This window comes from Sodiomyces alcalophilus (assembly GCF_042370955.1).
Source record: "Sodiomyces alcalophilus JCM 7366 unplaced genomic scaffold ACRALscaffold_5, whole genome shotgun sequence".
NCBI classification, from domain to species: domain Eukaryota; kingdom Fungi; phylum Ascomycota; class Sordariomycetes; order Glomerellales; family Plectosphaerellaceae; genus Sodiomyces; species Sodiomyces alcalophilus.
Window position 1 is genome coordinate 3,414,095 of NW_027263536.1, and position 23,993 is coordinate 3,438,087.

At 40.9% G+C, this 23,993-nt stretch overlaps 2 protein-coding genes across 2 annotated transcripts; one reads left to right on the forward strand and one right to left on the reverse strand.

The window, feature by feature from the left end:
* Positions 1-901: 901 nt before the first annotated feature.
* On the reverse strand, positions 902-16,446 carry ACRALDRAFT_2020624 (uncharacterized protein; the record flags this gene model as incomplete). The annotated part of the gene is made up of 6 exons (XM_071020025.1): positions 902-923; positions 7,109-7,191; positions 7,233-7,301; positions 7,339-7,346; positions 7,427-7,440; positions 16,442-16,446. 6 exons carry the CDS (start codon positions 16,444-16,446, stop codon positions 902-904), a joined length of 201 nt encoding a protein of 66 aa, XP_070874254.1.
* A 4,276-nt stretch (positions 16,447-20,722) lies between these two features.
* On the forward strand, positions 20,723-20,914 carry ACRALDRAFT_2107237 (uncharacterized protein; the record flags this gene model as incomplete). The annotated part of the gene is made up of 1 exon (XM_071023330.1): positions 20,723-20,914. A coding segment is annotated over one exon (192 nt), but the record flags the coding sequence as incomplete, so codon positions are not given.
* Between the last annotated feature and the right edge of the window lie 3,079 nt (positions 20,915-23,993).

Genomic DNA, 23,993 nt, shown 5'->3' on the forward strand with positions numbered 1-23,993 from the left:
ATAGGATAAATCTATACTAATATAGTAGAATAGTAACCTTCTTAGCGGCTTTTAGTTAGCGCTAGACTAATAATCGTTTAGGGAAGATATATACCGGGACGATAAGACCTTCGTAGGACCTAATCTGGATAGCGTCCCGCGAGTTAAGGATATCGACCTTATTCGGATAGTTAAATTCCTACCTAAAAAGCACACCGGCTTCTAGCTTAGGAACCACCTAAGCCTTTACGTATAGCCGTCCGACTTAAGGCTAGCCGTCTACTATACCTCGTACTAATAGGGTAAATAAAGCCTATCTAATAGTATCTATAGTGCCCACGCCACGAAGCATAGATCTCTTAGATATATTAACTTCCGCGTCGGGGAGGTAAGGGAGAAGGTGCTAGCTTATAACGTATCGCGAGGTACCTAAATTAATATAAGCTTCGAAGGGAGCGCTATCTAGGGTTACTCGGACTTAGACCCTTAAGTATATATAACCGCACGTGCCGGCTACTAGGTATATTACCTCCTATAAAGCGCCTTTAATTAACGGGGAGTCCTAACCGACCTATTTCTTTATTAGGAATAAATAGAAATAGGACTTCTCGTAGCGGAGGGCCTTATTATTAGATCTTATTAGCTATCGATACCTAGTATATTATCGTTATATCTAGTAAAGATTATGGTACTTAGGTATAAATCCGGGTTTATTAGCGACCTAGTATAGTTAATTACTACCTTTATCGGTCTCGGCCTTATTATCTATGAGGTCCTCGGACCTATTAGACTCCTCTTCGAAATAATAAAGGTCCTTTAGTTCCTTATTATTCTTATATCCTTTATCGGAGACCTTATCGTCGATAATAGTATTTATAGGGTCCCGGGATCGCTCTTAGCGGAAGTTCCTGTTTCCGCGCAGTTAATCGGACGCGTTCCTAGGCCTAGCAGGGCATGGTCGTTCCGGTGGAATTATCCTAGTCCTAATAAGCGATATTCCGGTAATAATAAATCATAATCCGGCGCTAAGGAATATCGTTTAGGCTATAGCGAGTAGCATAAAGCCGGGCTACCGCGTTAATCCGGGTACTGGGGAAAAGGCGAATATACCTAGGAGGATTAGTTCAATATTAATATCCGTTTAATCCGCGGTAGGGCTTATCGGGTAATAAGTACCTTCTAGGCTCTATTAGTATAGTTTTAGTATTATCCTGGTATTATACTAGCTAGGCTATTTATAAAGTTAGTCGCTATAGTTTCCGGTCTAGGATATAGAATAGTGTTTACTAGGTTAGCGTCTAGGCGGCCCTATATAAAGCTAAATACTTACCTCTAGGCTTATTAGCCGCCTTAGCTAGTCGAATTACCTTATTTATAAAGGCACGGATATCGTGGCGGGTAACTACGTTATCTAGGGTATATCGCTCGCGTCTTAGCTTATACTAGGCTTCCTCTTAAGGTAATCGGAACCTTTCTTATAAGGCGGTCTTCTATTCTATAACGGTTATTATTATAGTAAGGTATAAGCGTTATCCCTCGTTAAGGCTTATAAACTATACTAAGGCCTTACCTAGCAGATAGCGGGCTAATCCGCGGGGAAAGGACTTATAGTGCTAAGCACTTAGGCCGGTATACTAGTCTATTACGTTAATAAAGCGGAAAACGTCTATATAGATTGATTTAGTTGCTTCGGTCTTAAGATCCTAGTCGGTAATAAAGTATAAGGGAGGCTTAAAGTAGCCTAGGTTGTCGGCCTTAAATCTATATATCCGATTATCGCGCTAGCCGAGGATAGCGATTAAATCCGATTATCGTATATATAGGTATAGTTCCGGGTAGCTAATATCCGGTATATTCCCTTAGGGGGGCCGGGAGGGCCGTATCCGGGGGCATTATAACCTAAAGGGGCTACCCGGTGCTATTAGTATTCCGGATACCTATTATTCCCGGTTCCGATATCCTTTATTTAGTCGCGAGGGTAGTATATAATATCGGAGGGTATAGGGCTTATACGATTATCGCGATGGCTTATAATATAAGCTTATTAACTTTCCTAGTCGGATAATAGTATATAGTCGTTAGGCGTTAAAGTATAGTCGGGTATTTCTTTAGAAGGTTTAGCGTACTTTAAAGAAAGGCTTTCCGCTATATCCTTAGGGAAACTCCCGACTAGCCGTTTAACTATACTTATAGCGGGGCGGATTAAAAGCGATTCCGATCCCTCGACCTTAATCTTTACTTCTACTAGCGGAGAATTATAGCCGGCGGTAAAAAAGGCTAGCTCCTTTCCCTAAGCTACGCTACGGGGTATAACCATAGACTTATAAAGGTCGATATATTCGGGCTCCTTCTTTAGCTAATTATAGAATACCTTTATAAATAAGTCATAATAGGTAACCTACTTAGCAGGATAGGTTAGCTAGGGACGCAGGATAGCTTTAGAGACTCTTCCTCTAAAGGTTATAGCGTAGCTAGCTCCACTAATACTAAGGAGGTTCCCTGCTTACTCGGCTATAAAAAGGAGTAGCCGATATTTGGGTAAAAGAACCTTTTAGGCTATATCTAGATAGGCGTTCGTTATTACGGCGAGGGGGCGTATACCTTTTAGGTCCCTTAGTATTAGGGGAGAGTCTAGGAGAATAGGGTAAGGAGCGTCGGTTATTATTAAGCGGGTTCTACGATAATACGATTTAGAGTTTAATAGGTCGTTTTAGATATAGGCCTATCGGATAACTAGCATTTATAGACTCTTATACTTATCGCTTACTCGCCTAGTCTTAATAAAGGGGAGGCGCTTTATTTAGTAGACTACGGTTAACCGGTACCGCTTTAGCTACGTGTCTGCTTAGGGCGCTATATACAGCTATTTAACTAAATAAGGGTTTAGTATATAGACCTTTACGCGTTATACTAGAGGGCTAGTAAATATAATAAGGGGTATATAGGTAAGCAGTTCCTTATTAGCGCTATTAGGCTATAGCTTAATAGTCGCTACTCGTCGCCTAATCCTATTTAAGGGGAGGCATTTTGTTAATAGCGGATAGTTACTTACCCTAGGATCGTGTAACTAGAATAGTCTCTATAGTTATTTAATAGGATCGGTACACGAACTTTACTAAGATCGAATAATCTTATTCTAGTTACTACTATTTAATATACACTAACCGTATATATCTCTAGCTAGCCAGTGCTATAGGACCTATAAAAGGATTTAGATAAGGCAACCTTAGGGTATAGTAAATAATATATAAATAGGGATAGATTCTCTAAAAAAAGAGGGCGAGGTTTCTACTCTATATATCTATAGGGGAACCTCGGACTATCTAAGGCTAGGCGCTATACTAGGTATAGTGCTAGTATAGTACTAGCACTAGTCTAGCGCTATACTAGTTTAGTGCTAATAAGGGCTAGCACTAATCTAGTGCTATATTACGGGTTAACCCCTTGAACGTGTAGTTCCGGTATAAGGCCAGAACCGCTAATTAGCGCGTAGGTCCGACGCTTAGACCTCGCGCTGCCCTTACCGCAGATTCGTATAAACCTAGTAAATCCTGCGCTCTTCTATAGACTTTTCCTTTTCTTTCTTTAATTCTAGCTAATATAATTATTCGGCCTTATTTAGTGCGATTATCCTATAACTAGCCGCTTATATAGCTAGAATTTAGCGAACCCTACGCGCTGTGTTAGTATAGACTTAGATACGAACGCGCTGTTAGCCGGCGGCGGTCCTATAAACCCCGCGAGGCTAGCCGAGTAAACGGATAAAACGATTACTAAAGCTATTAATACGACGCTCGGTCCCTTATAAGAATAGATAGCTTAATAATAAGAGCTGCTCTAATAACTTACGAACGGTCTCGCGAATACCTAAGCCCTATAGTAACCTACTCTTAACCTCGTGCCTCCCTTAGAGGAAGCCCCTATAAATATACCCGCAGAGTCGGTATCAGGCCCTTTTACCCTAGTAACCTCTACTCCCCCTCCCTAAATCAAAGTCCTATAGGAATTATATTAGGAACTATATCCGCTACATACTAAGCCTTTACTATACCCCGCGAAGTTTAGTAGAAAGCGAATAGAGTACGCTACCTAGTCGTAGTAGATATATAATAAACTCCTACTAAATAAGTATTTATTTAATAACTAAGCCGAAATATAGTACTATATTAACTTATACTTAAAGGGGAGTGCTTAATAAGTAGTGTTAGCCTTCTATACCGCTAAGGGGCTAGGAGGTACCTATAACCCAGAATCGTTCCTTACTTACCTAGACCGTATATATAAGGACTAGAATAAATAGCCTTATACGGCCTTCGCGCTATATTCCTTTAAATAGCGCGAGGAATAAACCTTTATATAGTTCCTACCGAAATTTAAGAAACAGATCGCCTAAGCAGAGGGTAGCGAGTAGGTAGACTTAGCGACGATTACTTTCTTTAAGGGAGCCCTAAGCTAGAAGCTATATAGCGCCCTAATCACCGCGAAGTTACCCCACGATTATCTAAGCTAGGTCACTAAGGTTAAGAGTATTGCCTAGAAGCTAAAAGGCCTACGCCTAACTAACCGGAATACTTATATATCGAGTTAAACCCGGACCCGAGAGACTAACGCCGAGAAGGACGTTACGATAAGCGGAATTAATTAGGTCCGGCTTAACGCGACTACGGACCGACCTCGCGATAACCGGGAGTACCAGGGGTATAGGAAGAAAGGATATATCCGTATAAACTATAAGTCCCGGGATAAAGGCTTAAAGGCTAAGGGCGCCTATATAGCGAAGGTTTAGGCCGGGGATAGCGATATCGCTATGACTTTAGATAATTCGGATAATAAAGAGTCGGAAAAAGAATAGCTCTAACACGAAAATAGGCGTTAGAGCTAATAGTCGCCTTATAGTAAGGGTAGGAGGCGTTTAAATACCTAGCTAATAGCGACTTAGCCCTAATATTAATATAAATAAATAAAATATATTTATATACTCTTATAGATACGGGTTATAACTATTATACTACTATATATAAACGCTTTACCTAAAAACTTTAGTTACTATTAGTCGATAAAAGGAAACGATTACTAAAAGGATTCTTAGATATATCTAAGCCGGCTATTAACGCCGGGATTGCCGCGTTTAAGCTTAACATTAGCGGCTATATATAATAAGTCTTCGCCTACGTAGTAGAAGGACTAGATCAGGATATATTCCTAGGGAAGCCGTGGCTAGAATATAACGACGTTACGTATTATACGAAGAATCGAAGGTTATATTATAGAGTCGCCGATATTAACCTACGATTAGTAGGTGAAAAAGAACTAGCCGATGTAGAAGCTATCCGCGAGGTAAGGCTAGTCTTAGGATCGGTATTTATAGCCACGATACGATAAATGAAAAGGGGGTTAAAAAGAAAAAAAAAAGATAAGTTTAACGCCTTAATCTATACCGTTAATATATAGGATATCGATAAGGCCCTCCGTAAAAAGGAACTAGTAAACCCTTAGGATTATATCCCTACGAATACACTATAAGAGTTCGGCGACCTCTTTACGCCTAATAAGGCTAATAACTTACCCCCCACCGACTAGGCGTTAATCATGAAATCACCCTAAAACAAGGTCCTAATAGACTTAAGCCGACCCTACTATAGGGGCCCCTTTACGGTATATTAAGGGAAGAGTTATTAGTACTTCGGAAAACGCTTCACGACCTAATAGATAAGGGATTTATACGAGCTAGTAGCTTAGCGGCGGCTATGCTAGTCCTATTTATAAACAAGCCAGGGGGCGGGTTACGCTTCTATCATAACTATAAAGCTTTAAACGCGATTACTTAGCGAGATCGCTACCCGCTCCCTCTAATTACTAAGACCCTATATAACCTAGCTAGCGCTAAGTAGTTCACGAAGCTTAATATAGTCGCCGCCTTCTATAAGATCCGTATAGCTCCCGGATATAAGAGTAAAATAGCCTTTAGGATATGCTTCGGTCTCTTTAAGTGGCTAGTATATCCCTTCGGACTAAGCGGCGTACCCGCTACCTTCTAACGCTATATTAACTAGACGCTATAGGAGTTCCTTAACGACTTCGTTACTATATATATTAACGATATCCTAATCTACTCTAGTAGATCTTATAAGAACTATAAATCGAAGGTCCGGCTAGTATTATATAGGCTTATAGACGCCGGCCTAAACCTAGACCCGGCTAAATACGAGTTTAGCGTGATAATAGTAAAATATCTAGGGTTTATCGTTATAGTGGATAAGGGAGTATCTTATAACCCTAAGAAGCTAAGAGCTATTTATAACTAGGAGTCGCCTACCTCTATAAAGGGACTATAAAGCTTTTTAGGGTTTATAAACTATTACCGGATATTTATCTACGACTTTATAGGTATTATAGCCCCCCTATCTATACTAATAAAAAAAGACCGGCTCTTTAGGTAAGGAACTAAAAAAGACGCCGCCTTTAAGGAGCTAAAACGACTCTTCTAGATAGAACCCGTCTTATAATTATAGAACCCTGATCGTAAGACGACGTTAAAGACTAACTACTCGGGTTACGCGTTAAGTAGTATCCTGTCCTAAGTGGACGGATAAGGATATCGCTACGTTATTAAGTGTTACTCGTATAAGCTTACCCCGGCGGAGTATAACTACCCTATCCACGATAAGGAGATATTAGCTATTATTAGCTACGTACTTACCTAAAAGGCGGAACTAACTAGCTATAAATAATTCACGATATTATCGGACTATAAGGCGCTTCAGTACTTTATAACTAAATGGTCCCTTACTAAAAGGTAAAGCCGCTAAGCTAGCAAACCAGCTTAGTTTAACTTTGTGTTAGAGAACCGGTAAGGTATTAAGAACTTCGCGGCAGATACGCTCTCCCGCCGTGAATAGGATACCCCGAAGGACTACTCGGATAATTAATAGTAGGAAACTTTAACAGGCCCCTACTTTTTAATAGCAGGCCCTTACTAAGTGGGTTATGACTCTATAAGTTCTCTTATATGCAAATGACCCATTTTTCTATCCTAAAGTGGGGTCTTCCGCTACGTAGGTATAAGCATTTATATTGTGTCAATTGAACCAAACTACTCAATTAAGGTTATCGTTAACTACCTACGTACGCAATCTGTCGGTCTTGTTGGAATACCTCCTCTAACGCCTCGTTGCTCTGCGCTAATTCCTCCATTCGCGTATCAATCATGCCCTCAAAACGGGCAGGAATCGTGACCTCTGACGCGGTGCCACAGTCCCAGGCTCGTACGCATTAACACTAGGCAGCGCGGGCGGTGCGGTGCCGTTGATAGAGGCGATTGCCTAAACCCCGATAGAAGCCTCCTTATACTATTCCGACGGTGGCCCCTTGCGTGACTCGAACTGGATGCCTCTAGGGCGCCTCTTAGGCGCCCTCTACCGTGAATTAGCATCGGATCTAAGTGCACCTGGGGATAGGCACCTGTATCAGCAGTTAGAGCTTCAGTATCCCTTTCCTAATAATAGTGGTGGCATAAATATAACTGCTTGTACCTACGCACCGGAAGACCCTATTTTAGTATAGAAAAATGGGCTATTTGCATGTAAGAGAACATATAGAGTCATGACCCACTTAGTGGGGGCCTGCTATTAGGAATTAGGGGCCTATTAAAGTTTCCCTTAATAATAAGGATAAGTGATCTAACTAATACCTAACACCGCGATCCCTATAATAGTCCCCGAACCGGCCGTATAAAGGACTTCCGTTAAGCGTGTATTCGAAGTAAATAAAGACTTTTAGCGACTTTAGGATAAGACTATAGCGACTAACCCCTAGTACTAAGGTATCCTCGCCGCGATTACTATAAGAGCTTATAGCTTCGACCCGTCCCTTAGTCTATAATTATAGATCGCGGAATACTCTATTAACCCCGCGGGTTATATAACCTTCCGGGATCGGCTTTAGGTCCCGAGCTCTAAGGAAGACTCGCCGTTAAGGGGGCGCTTAATATAGGCGATCCACGACTCTGTTATTAGTAGCTACCCGGGTAAGGAGAATATAATCGTTATAGTAGCCTAATAATTCTTCTAGCCGGGTATAAATAAGAATATACGGAAGTTTATCCGTAACTATAACCTATATAATAGGAGTAATTAATAGCGGAATATAAAGCGCGGACTATTAAAGCTATTACCTATACTAGAGCGAATTCGTAGCCACCTCGCGATAGACTTTATAACGGACCTGCCACCTATTAGGAAGGGCGGGGCGCGCTTCCTATAAGTAATCACGGACCGGCTAATAAAGTTAGTAATGCTAAAAGCGATAGAAATAATAAAAGTAGAAGCCTACGCAGAACACTTTCTAACCTACTATTTTAGGTTCCACGGTATACCCCTCTTAATTATTAGCGACTAAGGCTTAAATTAGACCGGGAGGTTCTAGCGATACTTTTATAAACTTATAAGGATTAAGCAGCGACTTAGCACGGCTTACTACCCTTAAACTAACAGAGGACCTAAGAGACTAAACTAGGATATCCAGGCCTACCTCTATGCCTTTATATACTATTCCTAGGATAACTAGGGTCGCCTATTACCCGCCGCGGAGTTATCGCTTAATAGCAGGAAGAGCTTAACGACCTAGCTAAGCCCTTTCTTCCTAGAATACGGGTTTTACGTTAACCCTATCTAAGTCTATAACTATTCGCTTATACACCTAAAGGAAGCCGCCGCCTATAATCTACTAAGTCGCCTATAAGGGGCTATAAAGTTTATATAGGCTATTATAGCCTTAAAGTAATTATAAGATAAAAAGACCGCGAATAAGCGGCGACTCCTAGCGGAACGCTTTAAAGTAGGAGACGTCGCCTAGCTATCTATAGCTAACTACTCCACGCCTAGGCCTTTAAAAAAGCTAAGCTAGCTATAATAAAAGTACCGGGTAATAAAAGTAATTAACTCTTACGTTAATAAACTAAATATACCCTTAGGTATATATCCCTATTTCTATATCGATATCCTAAAGCGACCTAGCCGCGACCCCCTCCCCGGCTAGGTTATAACCGACCCCTAGCCCGAACCGATTAGAGACGCACTTTATAGTACTAAGGAGTAGGGGGTAGAAAGTATCTTATATGCACGGAATAAACGGCAAGGTCACGGCGTATAACACAAGGTACTAGTATACTAGGCAGGATACGCAGAACCTACTTAGGAGCCACTAGACGCTATAAAGGATATAAAAGCGTTAGACATTTTCGAAGCAGAATACGGCCCCGCTGATAAGAATAACGGGCCTCTATAAGACTATACTATAAGGAATACGCGAAGACGAAGGGACCCTATTATAAGGAGAGCACGACCTATAATCGTAAGTTAATTAAGGGGGGGGAATTCACCGGCCCCCTTACCGGTTTCTAAGGAGATAATGCCTCCGTAGAGGACTTTAATTAGCGATATTATCGCCCGGACTATCCTTACTATTATTATTACTACTACCGGTAGCAGGACCGCTACCTCCCTAGAGGGCGGCGAGGATACCCTCTAGGAGGCGCGTTATCGCTACGCCCCATAAGCGAACCTGGCGGCAAAGGGCCGCTACCTTATAGCAAAGACCCTCGCCGTCGTTAACGGAGGCGGAGTTAGCGGCGGCGGGGCGGGGGTTACCTTAGACAGGGAGGCGTAGTAGTTGCTACGAGCCAGCTTAAAGGCCTCGCGGAGCTAGACTAAAGTTAGTAGCGACCCAGGAAAGGACTTAAAGACACTTATATTATTATCGTTAAGATTATTACGTATAGCGCGACCCGCTTTAGCTATAGGCTATATATACTAAATAGCGGCAGCAGGTAGCTAAGAGAGTTAGTCGTAATAACTTCGCCTATAAATCCCACGGAACTTATAGGGCGGCACGGGTAGGATCCTACGGTATATTTATAATATTTAAGCTTATTATAGGTCACGCTGGGCCCGGACTAATTATAACACGTTTAGTTAAATTTCTATTTAATACCGGCTATATAATCGGTATAAGGGCGATAGAAGGCGTCGCGAGGGCGGCTAGGGGGGTAGGCTAGGCTATATTAACGCTTAGAAGGCGTCGCGGCCTACCGGAGAGTTAGTAGGATCCTCGCGGTAAAGTACTTAGCCCTATTACGAACCTCCTTTTTAGCCGGACGCTTACCGGTATTCGCTATAGCGGCGAGGGCCTCCTCGGCTATGCTCTTAACCGATTAACCTTATCCCTTATTATCGAAGGCAGGGGGGGGGGGGGGGGGGGGGCGCGACGTTACCGGCGACTAGCTATTCTTCGGCGGTGCCCTCGCGGATATAGCGGGCGCTATATTAGGGAGCGGATATCTATACGCACCCTATTGGCTACTACCTAGCCGGCTTAGTATAAGGGCTTATTAAGAAACTTATAATAGTTAAAGAGATAAACGAAAAGATATAAATTATAGGATTAACGAAATAACTATAAGGACGGAAAGACTATACCGTGAGTTAGCACGGAATAATATAGCTCTTAGCTCGGAACTAGCGACGAAGCTTATTACTAAAACGATATTATAGGCTTATAAAAAAAACTAACTATAAATAAAAATCCGGGTAAAACTACGCTTATACTATAATATCGAATAATAAAATATAATAAAAGCCTATAAAGCTATTTATTATAGTAGTTTACGAATAAAGGAGAAGGAGTAATCGGGGGTTATTTAATATAACTAGTAAGCGTATAGCGGAGCGCGGAGCACCGATAACCTATAGGCGAAGTCGCCGCGAATAACGCGCGACACGAACCGGCCTAATATAAGGGAGGATACACGCCTTCTTCGCGCGGCGTTAGGATAAAAGGGAACCGGCGCTTAGTTATCGCGACCCGAGAAGGGGGGGGAGGGGGGTAATATCACGGGTTAACCCCTCGAATATATAGTTCCGGTATAAGGCCAGAACCGCTAATTAGCGCGTAGGTCCGACGCTTAGACCTCGCGCTACCCTTACCGTAGATTCGTATAAACCTAGTAAATCCTAGGCTCTTCTATAGACTTTTCCTTTCCTTTCCTTAATTCTAGCTAATATAATTATTCGGCCTTACTGAGTATGATTAACCTATGACTAGCCGCTTATAGTTATACGGGTTTAGTGCCCGTATAGTGCTAGCACTAATCCGGAGCTATATGGTTTCAGGTCCTGGTATAGTGCCGGAAGGTGGTGCGTTAGTAGCCGTTATTAAGCGCACGCTTAATAAAGAGCTTCCTACGATATACGAACCGGGTAGTGTATTCGTTTAAGATAATGCTACTGTATATAAGGCGCGCCTCGTTTAAAATTAGTTACTACTATAGAGTCTAGAGAATAAGGTTATTATCCTGGATTAGCTGCCGTATTCGTCTAATATTAATCCTATCGAAAACCTATAGAAAATACTAAAAGAGAGTATCCATTTATGGAATCCTACTCTAGTAAAGATAGGCTCTATAATAACCTCGTATAAATTACTCTGCCGGGCCGCGGAGGAGGTATAGAAAGATTTTAAAGAGGAGCTTCTATAGGCTCTAATTAAGTCGATGCTGCGAAGGATTAAGGCTTATATCGCGGCCAGGGGGTGGTATATAAAGTATTAAAAAGATATAACTAGACATTCCTTTTATACAGTCACTCTCCTCTATAAATCTGATTGTTCCGAAAGTTTAGAAGTAGTATTCGTAAAGTTATTTATATTCGTATTCGACGCATCAAAATAAGGTTCTAGTAATAATATTTAGATATAGGTCGCCCACCTATGACTTTTAATTACTCACTATACCTTTATTCCTAGCCATAGGCTTACTAATAGCTAAGCAATATATAGGCTATGCCTTAGCTAATTATAACTAATCAGAGTCCCTTTCTCGTAGCCTGTTTTATATACAAGCTATACCTACTCTAGTACCTTGTAAGTCCCGGTATTTATACGCCCCTTATTCGGTATTTACTATTTACTTAATCTATTTTAAAAAGATTATACGACTATATTTATAAATAAGATCTTAGTCGTGAATATTATATACCTATGTAGGTTATAGTGGGTAATTATATTATATAATATTCTTAATTAGGTTACGTGACTAGGACTATTAGAATTATATAATATATATAAGTTACGTAAACAGGGTAGTTATAATTATATAATATAGAATAGGTTATATAACTAGGTTATTTAGGATTATATAATATATAATATAAAGCTCTCTCCTTACCCAGATCCGCTCCGAAAAACTAGGCCTTAGGGCCTTCCTCTTTAAAGCGAGAGTCCCGGGCTTCGCTACCCCCCGGTATTACTACTAAGACGGAGGTGCGGAGATAGCTAAATATATTACCTTATAGTGCTAAAACACTACCCCGGAGTCGCGGAGGGACCTTTACGGTGCTATAAGGCGGCCGATCTCGACTAAAGGAGACCTTTTTAACGCCCTATACTGTTTAGAAGAGCTAAAGTAATCGCGAAATAGTTCCTACGCCTTAGCCGCCTAAATAACTTCCGTCTCGCCCTAGGAATTATAAGGAACTACGTATTAGAAGTCCCGTAGCGGGACCACCCCGGTGTAGAAACCACGGAATAAAGATAGCACTCAACCCAGACTCTTATATTTAACTAGGGGGCTCTATAAGACGGGGCCCCGGCAGCACCGATAAGGTACCTATAGTGGTATTATCACTCCTCCTCCTCGACTTCGGTTTTACTATCCACCCCCCCCTTATCGCCGCCGGAAATATTATTATTATCGGTATTATACTCACGTCCTTATCCTATTATATTAGCCCCGCTATACCGCCGAGAGACCGTAAAGGCATTTACGGTAACCTCTAATAGGATAATAATTATCCCCTCTAACCGATTTAGATAGCGCTCTGAACTCGCTAGAGTAGCGTTACCGCGGCGGCGGCTAGCAGGGCGAGAATGTTTAACGGCATGCTTAAAGGATACCACCGCCGCTATAAGTTAACCTCGGGCCTACTCTAAGTTAGCGCGGTATAGCCTCGGCACCCCTAGGGTTATAACTTATAATAGCCCTATTACCTCCTCTATTAATAGCCTTTATAAATTCCCGATAATAGTTAAGAACACACTACTACTATTTAAGGGCTATAGCCGGAACCTGCTTTAGTTAGTAGAACCGTGTTACCCCGCTACGGCACTACTAAGAGACCACTATAAAACCGACTTATATCCTTATAACTCCGATAACTATTAGTATACTAATAGTATACTACGCCTTTTCTAGTAGTATTAGTATAAGCTTTTATATCCTTAGGCCTTTTGCCCCCGAGGCGCTTAGTGTATCTAAGATAACTATTTAATATTAGAAATAACCACGAGGTGCTATTACTTCGGCGCCCTAAGGATACCCCTAGGAATACCCATGGCAGTACGCGTATAGCACTAGTCTTATAGTATCAGGAGCCGCTCTTCTTTTTCTTATTCTTCTTAGGAGGTATCTTAAAGGTAGTTAGCACTAAACCTGGTCCTGATACACGGCCGTTATAGCACCCCTCCACTTATATTAATAATATAAGTTTATTATTCGCTATATTAATAATTATTTAATTAACTATACCCTATTTTATTAGCCCGCCCTAGTATTACCGACTCCCTATATACACTAATATTTATAGAAGAATTATATCGAGTAGAGCCCTATCTAGAATTGTAAGTGTTAATTGGCTATCGTTAATAACTACGGTATAAAGCCGGGCATAGATGCGGATATGGAGGGGCAGCTCGAGATAGGACTTATAAATAGGTAAAAAGAGGGTTATAGGAGGAAAAACAGGAAGAAGAGTAGAGGCCCTTAAAATTTTTAATTAACCTAGCTATAGCTATAGAAGGTTGCCGAATACGGCAGGTATATATAATAAAGGCAGGTGCCCCTACTAAAATCCCCGCCTAAAGGAAGGCGTAAATAAAGCCGGCTACCCCAATACAAGAAGGACTCCGGGAGCGCGGAGCCGCTGCGGACCTTTTTCGGCCCCCTGTATAGGGTGCTGCCCCCTAGGCTAACCCGAAAATTCCCTAGCCTGCTACCTTCCTGTTAGCTATCAGAATAAAGGTGAGATCCAGATAGGTATTAAGTTACTACCGGGGCGACTATAGCCCCGACGCGGCACTAACCCTAATAAGGAGAGTATAGGGGTTTTTTACCTAAGAGGGCTTTTCCCCCCTATAACCAGCTAAGAAGGACCGTATAGCCTAAACAGGGCTCCTAGGATAGTTAGGACAGCGGAGTCAGAAAATAATAATAATAATAATAATACATAATAATAATATATAATAGGTCACGTAACTATAACTATTAGGATTATATAATATATAATAGATTGCGTGATTAGGACTCTTAGGATTATATAATATATAACACGGATATTATTATACTAAGGTATCTAGTATAAGAATATTATATATTCTTAATACTTTAGAGTTAATAAATACAGGTATAGTAAAGAAAGGCGAAGCTATTACTATATAGAACGGCTCGCGTGGGATAAAATAAATAACTAACCAAGAGTAGGCTCGCCGAAGGGAGGGTTAGGCTCGTCACGGGTCCGTATCTAGAGCTAAGGGTCCCGAGGAGACGGTCGCCGGGCCTTTAGAAGGGTCGGTAGTAGTCCAACCAGGGGAACGAATAGCTATAGATAGGCAGGCGGGCCTATAGTCGGCTTTTCTGGATCGTCTAGATAACCTAAAAAGGAAGGATAATATAAATAGTGATTATATTGTATAATAGGTAATACTCGTGAAAGATCGGACAAAAAGCTAGCTAGATATAGTAGGTCTATTCCGAAGAATAGCTAGAGATAAGACTAGATCCCTGGGACCGCGTACGTAGTTATATAATATCCATAACGTCTAGACCCTGAATACGGGTCTGCCCTTCTATAATCGCCCCTAAATTATTAAGCTACGCCTTATAGGCTTAATAATTTTAATATAAATAAATATAAATAAGTAATAGCTAGCCTAATATATCTCTATTACCCTAATCACGATATCTATAAGCAGTCCAGTAATAGTCCTTCTATCCTCGCGTATATATTCCTAAAGGCGTCTCTCAAAGGCATAGCCTCGAAGGATAGTGACCTCTAACATAGAGGTGACCTTATAGGTCCTTCGTACATAAGCTAGGTGGCGGCCCTAGTATAGTCTTTGAGAAGGCCGTGACGTAGAAGATATAACCGTGACCGTGAACGTATATATGGCAGGTAGTGGCCTTCTATAAGAATAAGGTAACCCGGCGGCCCTAGTAAAAGATTAACGATAGAGAATGTAGAACTAGGCGACGGCGCAGAGTATATGTATCTCTTCCTACTGCCTAGATTAAGACAGGTAGTCCACTTCTGGGTTTATAGGCGTAAAGTATATAGGTCGGATCTTTTCGGTGGTGGCATAGTATAGTATATAGAAAGGTAGGTCGGTTTATCGGTTCTTTCGTAGAGTCGGTGGGCGAAGAACGGAATCGGGTCTCGCCGCAGGACTCTTCGAGGCGGCAGATTTTATAGCCGGGCTTAAAGTAATAGGAAGAAGAAGCAGTAGGATTAACGAAATTAACTGGATGAATCTGATTAATAGAATTAATCGGATTAACTATAGGTAGGCAGATTAGGCTTAGGCCGATTTGAGGAACAAAGATATCAGGGAAAAGACGAGTAGTAAGAAGAGTAAGAAAAGAGGAAAATTAAAGACAAAGCTTATAGTGACTCTGCCAGTAGAAAACAGTAGGCAGGATTAAGATCTAAAAAGAGTAGGTGGGATTAATAGTATATGATCTTTATCGGGGGGAAGATATCTAACGCGTACCAGTAAACTAACTAATAACTTAAGAAGTAGTAGGCCAGATTAATCGAAATTAGAGCCGTTCGATTACTTTTCTTCTAATCAGGCCAAGATAGTTATAAGTGAAAGAAATAATAAAGAACTACAAAAGAATATAGTCTAAGAAAAGGCGAAAAGAAAAGCTAAAATATCGGCAGGCTGCTCCCATAGAGTCTTAGGCTAGGCCCTGGGGCCTAGTTATCTATCGGCCCTAAAGCTATACGAAGAGGTGCCCCTCGAGGGTAGCTTTCTAAATGACCTAAAAATAACTAATAAATAACTAAAAGGTCCTAATTAGGTTAACGAAGCTTCGGAAAAAGGAATTTCCGGCCCCGGGGCGTAATTAAAAGATACGCGGCCCTAGATATAAGTCCACGAAGACGCAGCCCCTATTAGGAACTAGAAAAGCAGCTCTTATAGAGTCCACTAGTAATACCTGCTTCCGAAAGCGATTCTATTACCCTGATTAGGTAAAGGGAAAGGCAGGAAAAAGAGAAAGAAACAGGGAAAAGTAGATAAGAGGTAGGTAGGGGGAGGGAAAACAGGAAGGAAAAACAGGATTAGAAATCTCTTAGCCCTGGAGGTAAATCCACCTAAAGAAGACGTTAATACCCGTCACGAAGACTCTGACTTCATGCCTTTGTGATCGCCTCTGCTATCTACCTATCGATCTACGTATATACCTCTTTAAGCGTAGCTGTAACGGAGTCTCTGAAGATCTTTTCGATATCTTCCCGGAGGTACAGATTAAGGTAACGTGTATACCACTCCGGGTAACTAATTTTAAAGTCAGGAGGCAGAAAGCAAAGCAGGTTAGTAGGCGAAATAAGGATAGACGGAATAAGGATAAGCTAATCGGTAGCAATAGGTTTAACTACCCGATCTACCGTTACGAAGCCGATAATGCCGATAGTCTAATCGGCGGGCGGGCTCTTTATAGCGGAGTCCACGGGACGACTCTCCGGAACCATAAAGCCGACGGGGCTCTTCTATTACAAACAGCGTATAACTCAATTACGTACTTCGGCGATCGATCTGTTGATTTAATTGACTCTGTGTAAATCCCTAATTAAAGTACTAAAATCCTGCCTTTATTCCTATAGCAGGTCCAGTCCTATTTTCGGGCCCGGAATAACTCGTTCCGAACCTATTTCGGGCCAGCCTATACGACAAACCCCCCTAACTAAACAGCTATTCGGCAGCTACTTGGTTAACGTTATTTATAGGCCTTTTCTATCGGTATATCTTTATCTATAGCGTCCACGTAGCTTCTATCGAACTTCTTTTCTAGCTCCTCTAAATGCTCCGGTAAGATCTCTTGCAGTTTATTTACGTGGAAACGTCCCTATATATCCATTACTTCCACCTATTTTCTAAAGCTTATAAACTTTTCCCTAGACAGGACCTTCGTTAATCTATCCGCGATTATTTCAGCGCTTATAATGTAGCTAACTTTAATTCTTCTAACCTACTACGTGTTTTATAACTAACTATTAAATATATCTATATACTATAACCGTGTATTTAACATAGCGATCTCGGCTATTATAAGACGTATCGTTTAACTATTATCGTATTGCATCTTTAATCATAGATTATTAAATATCACGCCTATCGCCTCTAATAACCCCTTCGTGAATATTCCTTCCTTCGCACCTTACGTAAATAAGAGCAGCTCTGCCTTTATTATAAACGTTATAACTATTGTTTCTTAATTAGTACGCCAGGCTATCGTGCCTCCGAATAGGCGTATCGTAAAGGCCTAGCTACTCTTATAATTAATTAAGTTATCCGTAAAGGACGCGTCGGTAAACACTTCGATTAAATCGCCTCTACCTAGTTCTAAGGCGTAGGTTTACGTGACTAATAGATATCGGATTAGATAGACGGCTGCTTTATAATACTAACGGCTCGGGTTAGTATTAAATCTTCATAGTCGAGATACTATAAACGCGATATCGGGACGTAATATTACTACGGCGTATAGAACGGATCCTATCTTATATTAGTAACTTTTAATAGTAATAGACTTTCCTATATACGGTAGCAGCTCTACTAGCTTTATAGGGCTTACGGGCTTATAGTTAGATACCGTAGATAATCGATATCGTACCTTTATAATATAATCCTGTTATAATAACTATATCTTCTTAGAGGGATAGTCCCTGATAACCTTAATACTAAGGGACCACTATAGTAGCTGCCCGCCTTATAGGGCGTAGTGCTCTTAGAAGCTCGTAACGGCGTATTCTATCTCTTTCTTAAAGTCTACCTTAAAGCCGATTATAATATCGTCTATATAAAAGAGTAGGATTAGCCCACGGCGTATAAAGCAGTAGGGCTCCTACGGCACTATCTTAAACCCATCCCTTAATGGTATTTCTATGATATACTTTTATAACAATAGTAGAGACTCTTATAATCCGTATAGTGCCTTTTTTAATAATAGTAATTAACACGGCACCGCGGTCCTAGGCGGGAACCGTATATATATATATTGTATAGTAGAGGTGTATATATATAAAGGCGTTAATAACGTTATATTATATTAAGGATAGGTCGAAGCGGGCAGCGATTATTATTAGTGATCTAAAGGAACGACCGGTAAGAGTAGCCGTATATATATCCTCTAATAAGTCTTAATGCTATTAATCTCCGCGGACTATTAATCTAGTAAAGAAAGGCGAATCCGTCACTATACAGAACGGCTCCGCGTAGAGCAAAATAAACAACTAACTAATAGGCTAGCCGAAAGCAGGGTCAGGCTCGTCACGGGTCCGTATCTAGAGCTAAGGGTCCTAAGGAGACGGTCGCCGGGCCTCTAGAAGGGTCGGTAGTGGTCTAATCAGGGGAACGGATAGCTATAGATAGGCAGGCGGGCCTACGGTCGGCTCTTCTAGATCGTCTAGATAACCTAAAAAAGAAGCATAATATAAATTATAATTATATTATGATAACAAAAGGAAAGTCCGTAGACTGTAGTAAAGGAATAGATATTATAGAAAAGGCTCGATAGCTTAGTATCGCAGAGTGGTCGTAGTATATTCGTTAACTAAGCGCTGACTCTAAACTAAGACTTTAACTTAAGGGATTAAACTAATCCCTCTATGCTCGTATAGAGATAGGTTCGGATCAGTGGTCCGTGCGCGACTATCGGTCCGACTATATGCCGATGGGTCTATGATTATCTTATTATACTGCCCCCCCTCTTAACGAGTCTGGTCCCGCAGACTCGTATTATCGTGATGCCTTTAATTACGCGTTTATCGCGATTAATTATCTCTCTCTATTTAGTTCTATACGAGCCCTCGTTAAAAACCTATAGGAAAAAAGAGTAGCCGCTCCTTTATTTACCTGTTTATCGGCGTTCTATCGCCGGCTATATGCCTCGTGATTTATCCGAATATTATTATAGAAACTCCGTGATACTTATTATTATTGCCTATAGTTATCTAACCTTTTATTAAGGGACTGACTAGAAGGCCTAGACAGTTTGATATTTAGCCTAGAATCGTGGCTTGAAAGTGGGGCCATAACAAATTCATTAGCCTCCCTAAGTACCATACCCATTTTATATATAGATCTTAAGTAGCTAAATCGGACTATTATCGCATATATTTATAAGGTTAATTAACTTAGGGCTTAATCTAGTAAAACTCTATTTACAATCCAAATAACTATCACTATAGCTAGCGATAGACCCTATAGATCCGAGCTACCGTAGCAGGCCTTTACTTCTCACGATAAGGGTCACGAAGCCCTTATCGCCCACGCCTTCTCGAATAGCTATAGCGTTACTAAATACTAATAGTATCCTTCTAGTAATAATCCGATACGAATTATATACCGTTATAGGAAGGGTCGGGTAACTACGGCTTAAAAGGCCTTAACGCATAAATCTAAGCGCCGGAAGATATTAACGCAGATAACTAATTATCCTTTTAGGGTTAACCTCCGCCTTCGCGATATAGGCTAGTTTATTAAGGCTATCACGAGCCGTAACCAATATAATCACGCCTAGGTTAAAGCCACTACTTTCCCTTAATTTCGCGCCTAGGGCCTTCGGACACACAGGCTTAAAATTATCTCTATATAGAATAACGGCGTTCGGCCCCGGGATATCGTGATAATACTCCGTAATCCATAAGGTCCTAGAAGGGAGGCGTTACACGTAACCAGGGCTAATATTATAAACCTACTCGGCTAGCACCGCCGCGAGGAGCTTATAGGAAGAACTCCGTTATAGTAGCTATATAAGGTATACCCATTATCCTTACCGTTATTATCCAGTTATATACTAATTTATTAGTAAATTAATATTAAGAGTAACTTCTTCTACCGCGACTATCGTGATAACCAGGATCGGATTCAATACCTCTTTATCGCCCCGAAATCGTTAGTCACACTCCTATAGCAAGCGCCCGATATCCTTATTATCGACGTAATATACAAAACCAATAAGTTTAAGATACCGCTACTTAATTTCTATAGTATATCGCCGCTTCGAAGAGCCTTCTCGATTACGATTATCTTCCTAAATAGAGAGTAAGAGTCCTAATATACTTAGGCTCTTTAGGTTCTAACAGAATATATCCTCGCCGTAGGAGTGCCTCTACCACGCTATATTATTATAGACTAAGAACTCGCCCTAATAAACGCACTAAAAACCTATATAAACTTAAGACTAGTCCCTAATATCCTATACTATTAGTATATTAATATAAACATGCTTATAAAGACTAAGGCCTTCTTCCCTAAGGCTACTAGGTTATCGAATAATAGTATCGAGCGCTATCTATCCTTTAAGGCCTTTTTAAAGGCCTAGAACTCTTTTATCGTAAGTCTAATAGAAGACCTATTCGTTACGCGATTATAAGACTTCTAGTAAAAGGGAAGACACCTAGCTAACGCCGTTAATTACGTAATAGGTACCTGGATCGAGCCCTATAAAGAGAAGCTTATAAATTACTTTATAAACCGGGTACCTTATTTCGGTAACCGGACTACCTTTATTACAGAGTCTTTATACGCTAGTCTTAAACGGTATATCTATTCTTTTATAGGCGATCTAATAACTATTTTCCGTAGCCTAAAGCTATACTAAAGGAACTAAAAGGAGGATATATCTCTTAAGAGAGCACGCCGAAGTAATAAGGTAGAACTTACTATAGCCGGCGTTCTTTTTAGCCTTATCGGGTAATAAATTATCCTATAAGTGCTTAAGCGGATGGCGATTAAGCTTCGTGCCCTAGAAAAGGCGTAGTAGGGGAGGGTATCGCGACTATAGCCCTTATAATAATAATTAGGACCCTATTAGCCTTACGCTATTACGACCTCTTTAGGCCTGCCTTACCGGTATATACTATTCAGGCACCTACGTAACTCTAAGCCGCTTAATATCACACTTATCGACATCCACTAATAATAGAATCGCACTAAGGTTAATACTAGTACTACTCTTAGGTATCGCCTACTAGGTCCCCTTAATCCGATAGTTATTCGTGGAAAAGGCCGGCTAAAAGTGGCTATAAAGATATCTACGGTAGGGAGAAGGAGAGGCGAGGGCCAGAATAGTATAAGGCGGCTCCTATCGGTATTCGAAATCTCGGCTACGGAAAAGCGGCGCGATACCCTCCCACTATTAACCGCTCCGCCTACCCTAACCCTAGGTTATAAGCCGGGTATATAAGCCCCTCGGTAGTCTGCACGAGTCTTCGAGACTCTAAAGACGATTAAAGAGACGGCCTTATAGGATTATAGATTAGAGCGTATTTCGGCTGAGTTTAAGGATAGAATGGATGCGTTAGTAAGGAGCGTAGAAGAGGGTTCCTTAGAGGATAGGGAAGATAGGAATAAGCTAGCCGAATTAAAGGCTATAATTAAAGGCGGCGTATTAGTTTAATAGTTCTACGATTATTCGTAATATAAACGAAATAGGATACGATAATAATCCGATTTAGCTACTTAAGATCTATATCCTTAATAGCAGTATCTATATATAAAATGAGTATGGTACTTAGGGAGGCTAATGAATTTATTATGGCCCCACTTTTAAGCCACGATTATAGGCCAAATATCAAACTGTCTAGGCCTTCTAGTCAGTCCCTTTATTAATATTATGCCTAGCCTTAGGTAACCGTTTAGCGATAAGTATATAGTTCCGTCACGTAATTTTCCTTATAGTATTTGATTTTCCTCCTATAACTATCTTTCTATAATTATAACCGCCGATTGTTCGGCGATAGTTTTCTATTACCCCTCTATTAATTACATTAGTTTCGCTAACCCCTCGCCGCTATTATATTAGATATTTCCTTATAGGTGGTTATTACTAGAAGTAAGCGTCTATTTAATAAAGCTTAAGGATAATTCGGCCTTATCGCCGATAACGCGCCCTACTAGCGTTACGTTACTTATTTAGGTAGTTATATCGAAGTTAAATGCCTTAATAAGTCTACTAGCCGTGTGGGTGCTAGTCGTTATATTACTTACGCTCATAACTAATAAGAATATACCGCCGTATATTCGACGATCTCCTAGCGTTTATTTTTATACTTAAAAAATTTTATTAGATTCGGGAGTTTTTAATAGGCGTAGCTTAGCTGCTTTAGAATGATAGTAAGCGTATACTCGATAAGAACGACGACTTAACGCCGATCTAGCGTTAACACGCCCACGCCCGTATTTCTAACACCTATAAGTGGTTTCGGGCGGTTATCTTATATAGCGACCGTAAGCTTCCCGCTAAAGCTATGAGTTTCTTTCTGTTTCCGCTAAGCGTTCGGCGATCCTATACTAATTATTAGTAGAATTAGTAGCTTCTTTTAGATAAGGTTACTTCTCTACGCTCGGTTATAACATTAGAATTTATATACCGCCTTAGCCGCGTTACCGATAATAACGCCGCGGTCTTTTTAGACTAGATCCGTCCGCCTTAAGAGGACGACTTACAGGATATTATATCCCTTTAGCGCTGCCTCGCCGATTTATATACTATATATCGCCGCCCCTATCCCGATAAGGATAATTAGGAAGGTATTAAGGCCTTCCCGGCCTTACCTGGTCTCGCCGCTTTATTAGCGGCTATTAATAAGCCCCGCCGCCTACTCCTTAGTCGTTATTTTACTAGCCGTATAGCGACTCCTCGCCGTAGTTATATACCCTATACTAGTCCCTCCGTTAGCTAGCTTCCTACTATTAAGCCGGCGCCGGAGTCTACTCGCCCTCCTTATCGATATACTCCTATCTCCTTACCCGCCGCTAATAATAATAATAAGGAGGAGGCGGTCCCTAGACCCTTCCGTCCTAACCGTTATCGCTATTCGTCCGGCGTTACCTTAGGCGTAGAGACTAACTTCTATGGCTTTAACGATTAATTCCGCCTTTATCCGCTAAGCCTTTATGTGTATTAATTACCCGTAATAGCGTTAAACTTTATACTAATAGTTTAGGATTTTAGGACTAGTCGGGGTATTAACCCCGTTTATTAAGTTACTATAAGAAAAAGGTTATTATAGCCTATAATTAGGGTTTTTATTATTATATCCAATAACCCTTTAGCGCCTTATACTATCTTATAGTTATCTTACTTTTTATATATATGCTTTTTATACTCGTAGTACCTTTTCCGGATCCCTATAGCGTTTTCTAGGCGGTCCTCTGCTTCCTAGGTATTATATTTTACTAGCTAACCCGCCTACTTTATAAGGTAAAACGTTTTCCCTTATTCCTCCTTATAATTAACGATATCTTTTACCTCCTATTTATCTTACTCCTCCTTTAGAAGCAGGAGATCCTTTGCTAATAGCTCTACGGCTACTCGGTCTTTCCACGGTTCTAATAAGGATACCGGGAATATATAGTATATCCTTATATACTACGTAGAAAGGCGAACCCTATACGCTTATTCGCTAATTCTCTTAGTTACCTATACCCGAATATATCGTGGTGCTAGCTTCGACCCTTACCGGAATCGGAAGTTCTTCGTGGATAGTCTAACGATATCGCCTACTTTATATTACTATAGCTAGTAGCGTTTATTATCGTGCCGAGCCTAATACTTTATAGCACGCGCCTAGTATTCGCGGACCTTTCGCCGAACTTCCGCTAGCTTCTTAATATATTCCCGAACGCCCTATACCCGGGTATTATCCCTAGGGCGGATATACTCTACTATACGTGGA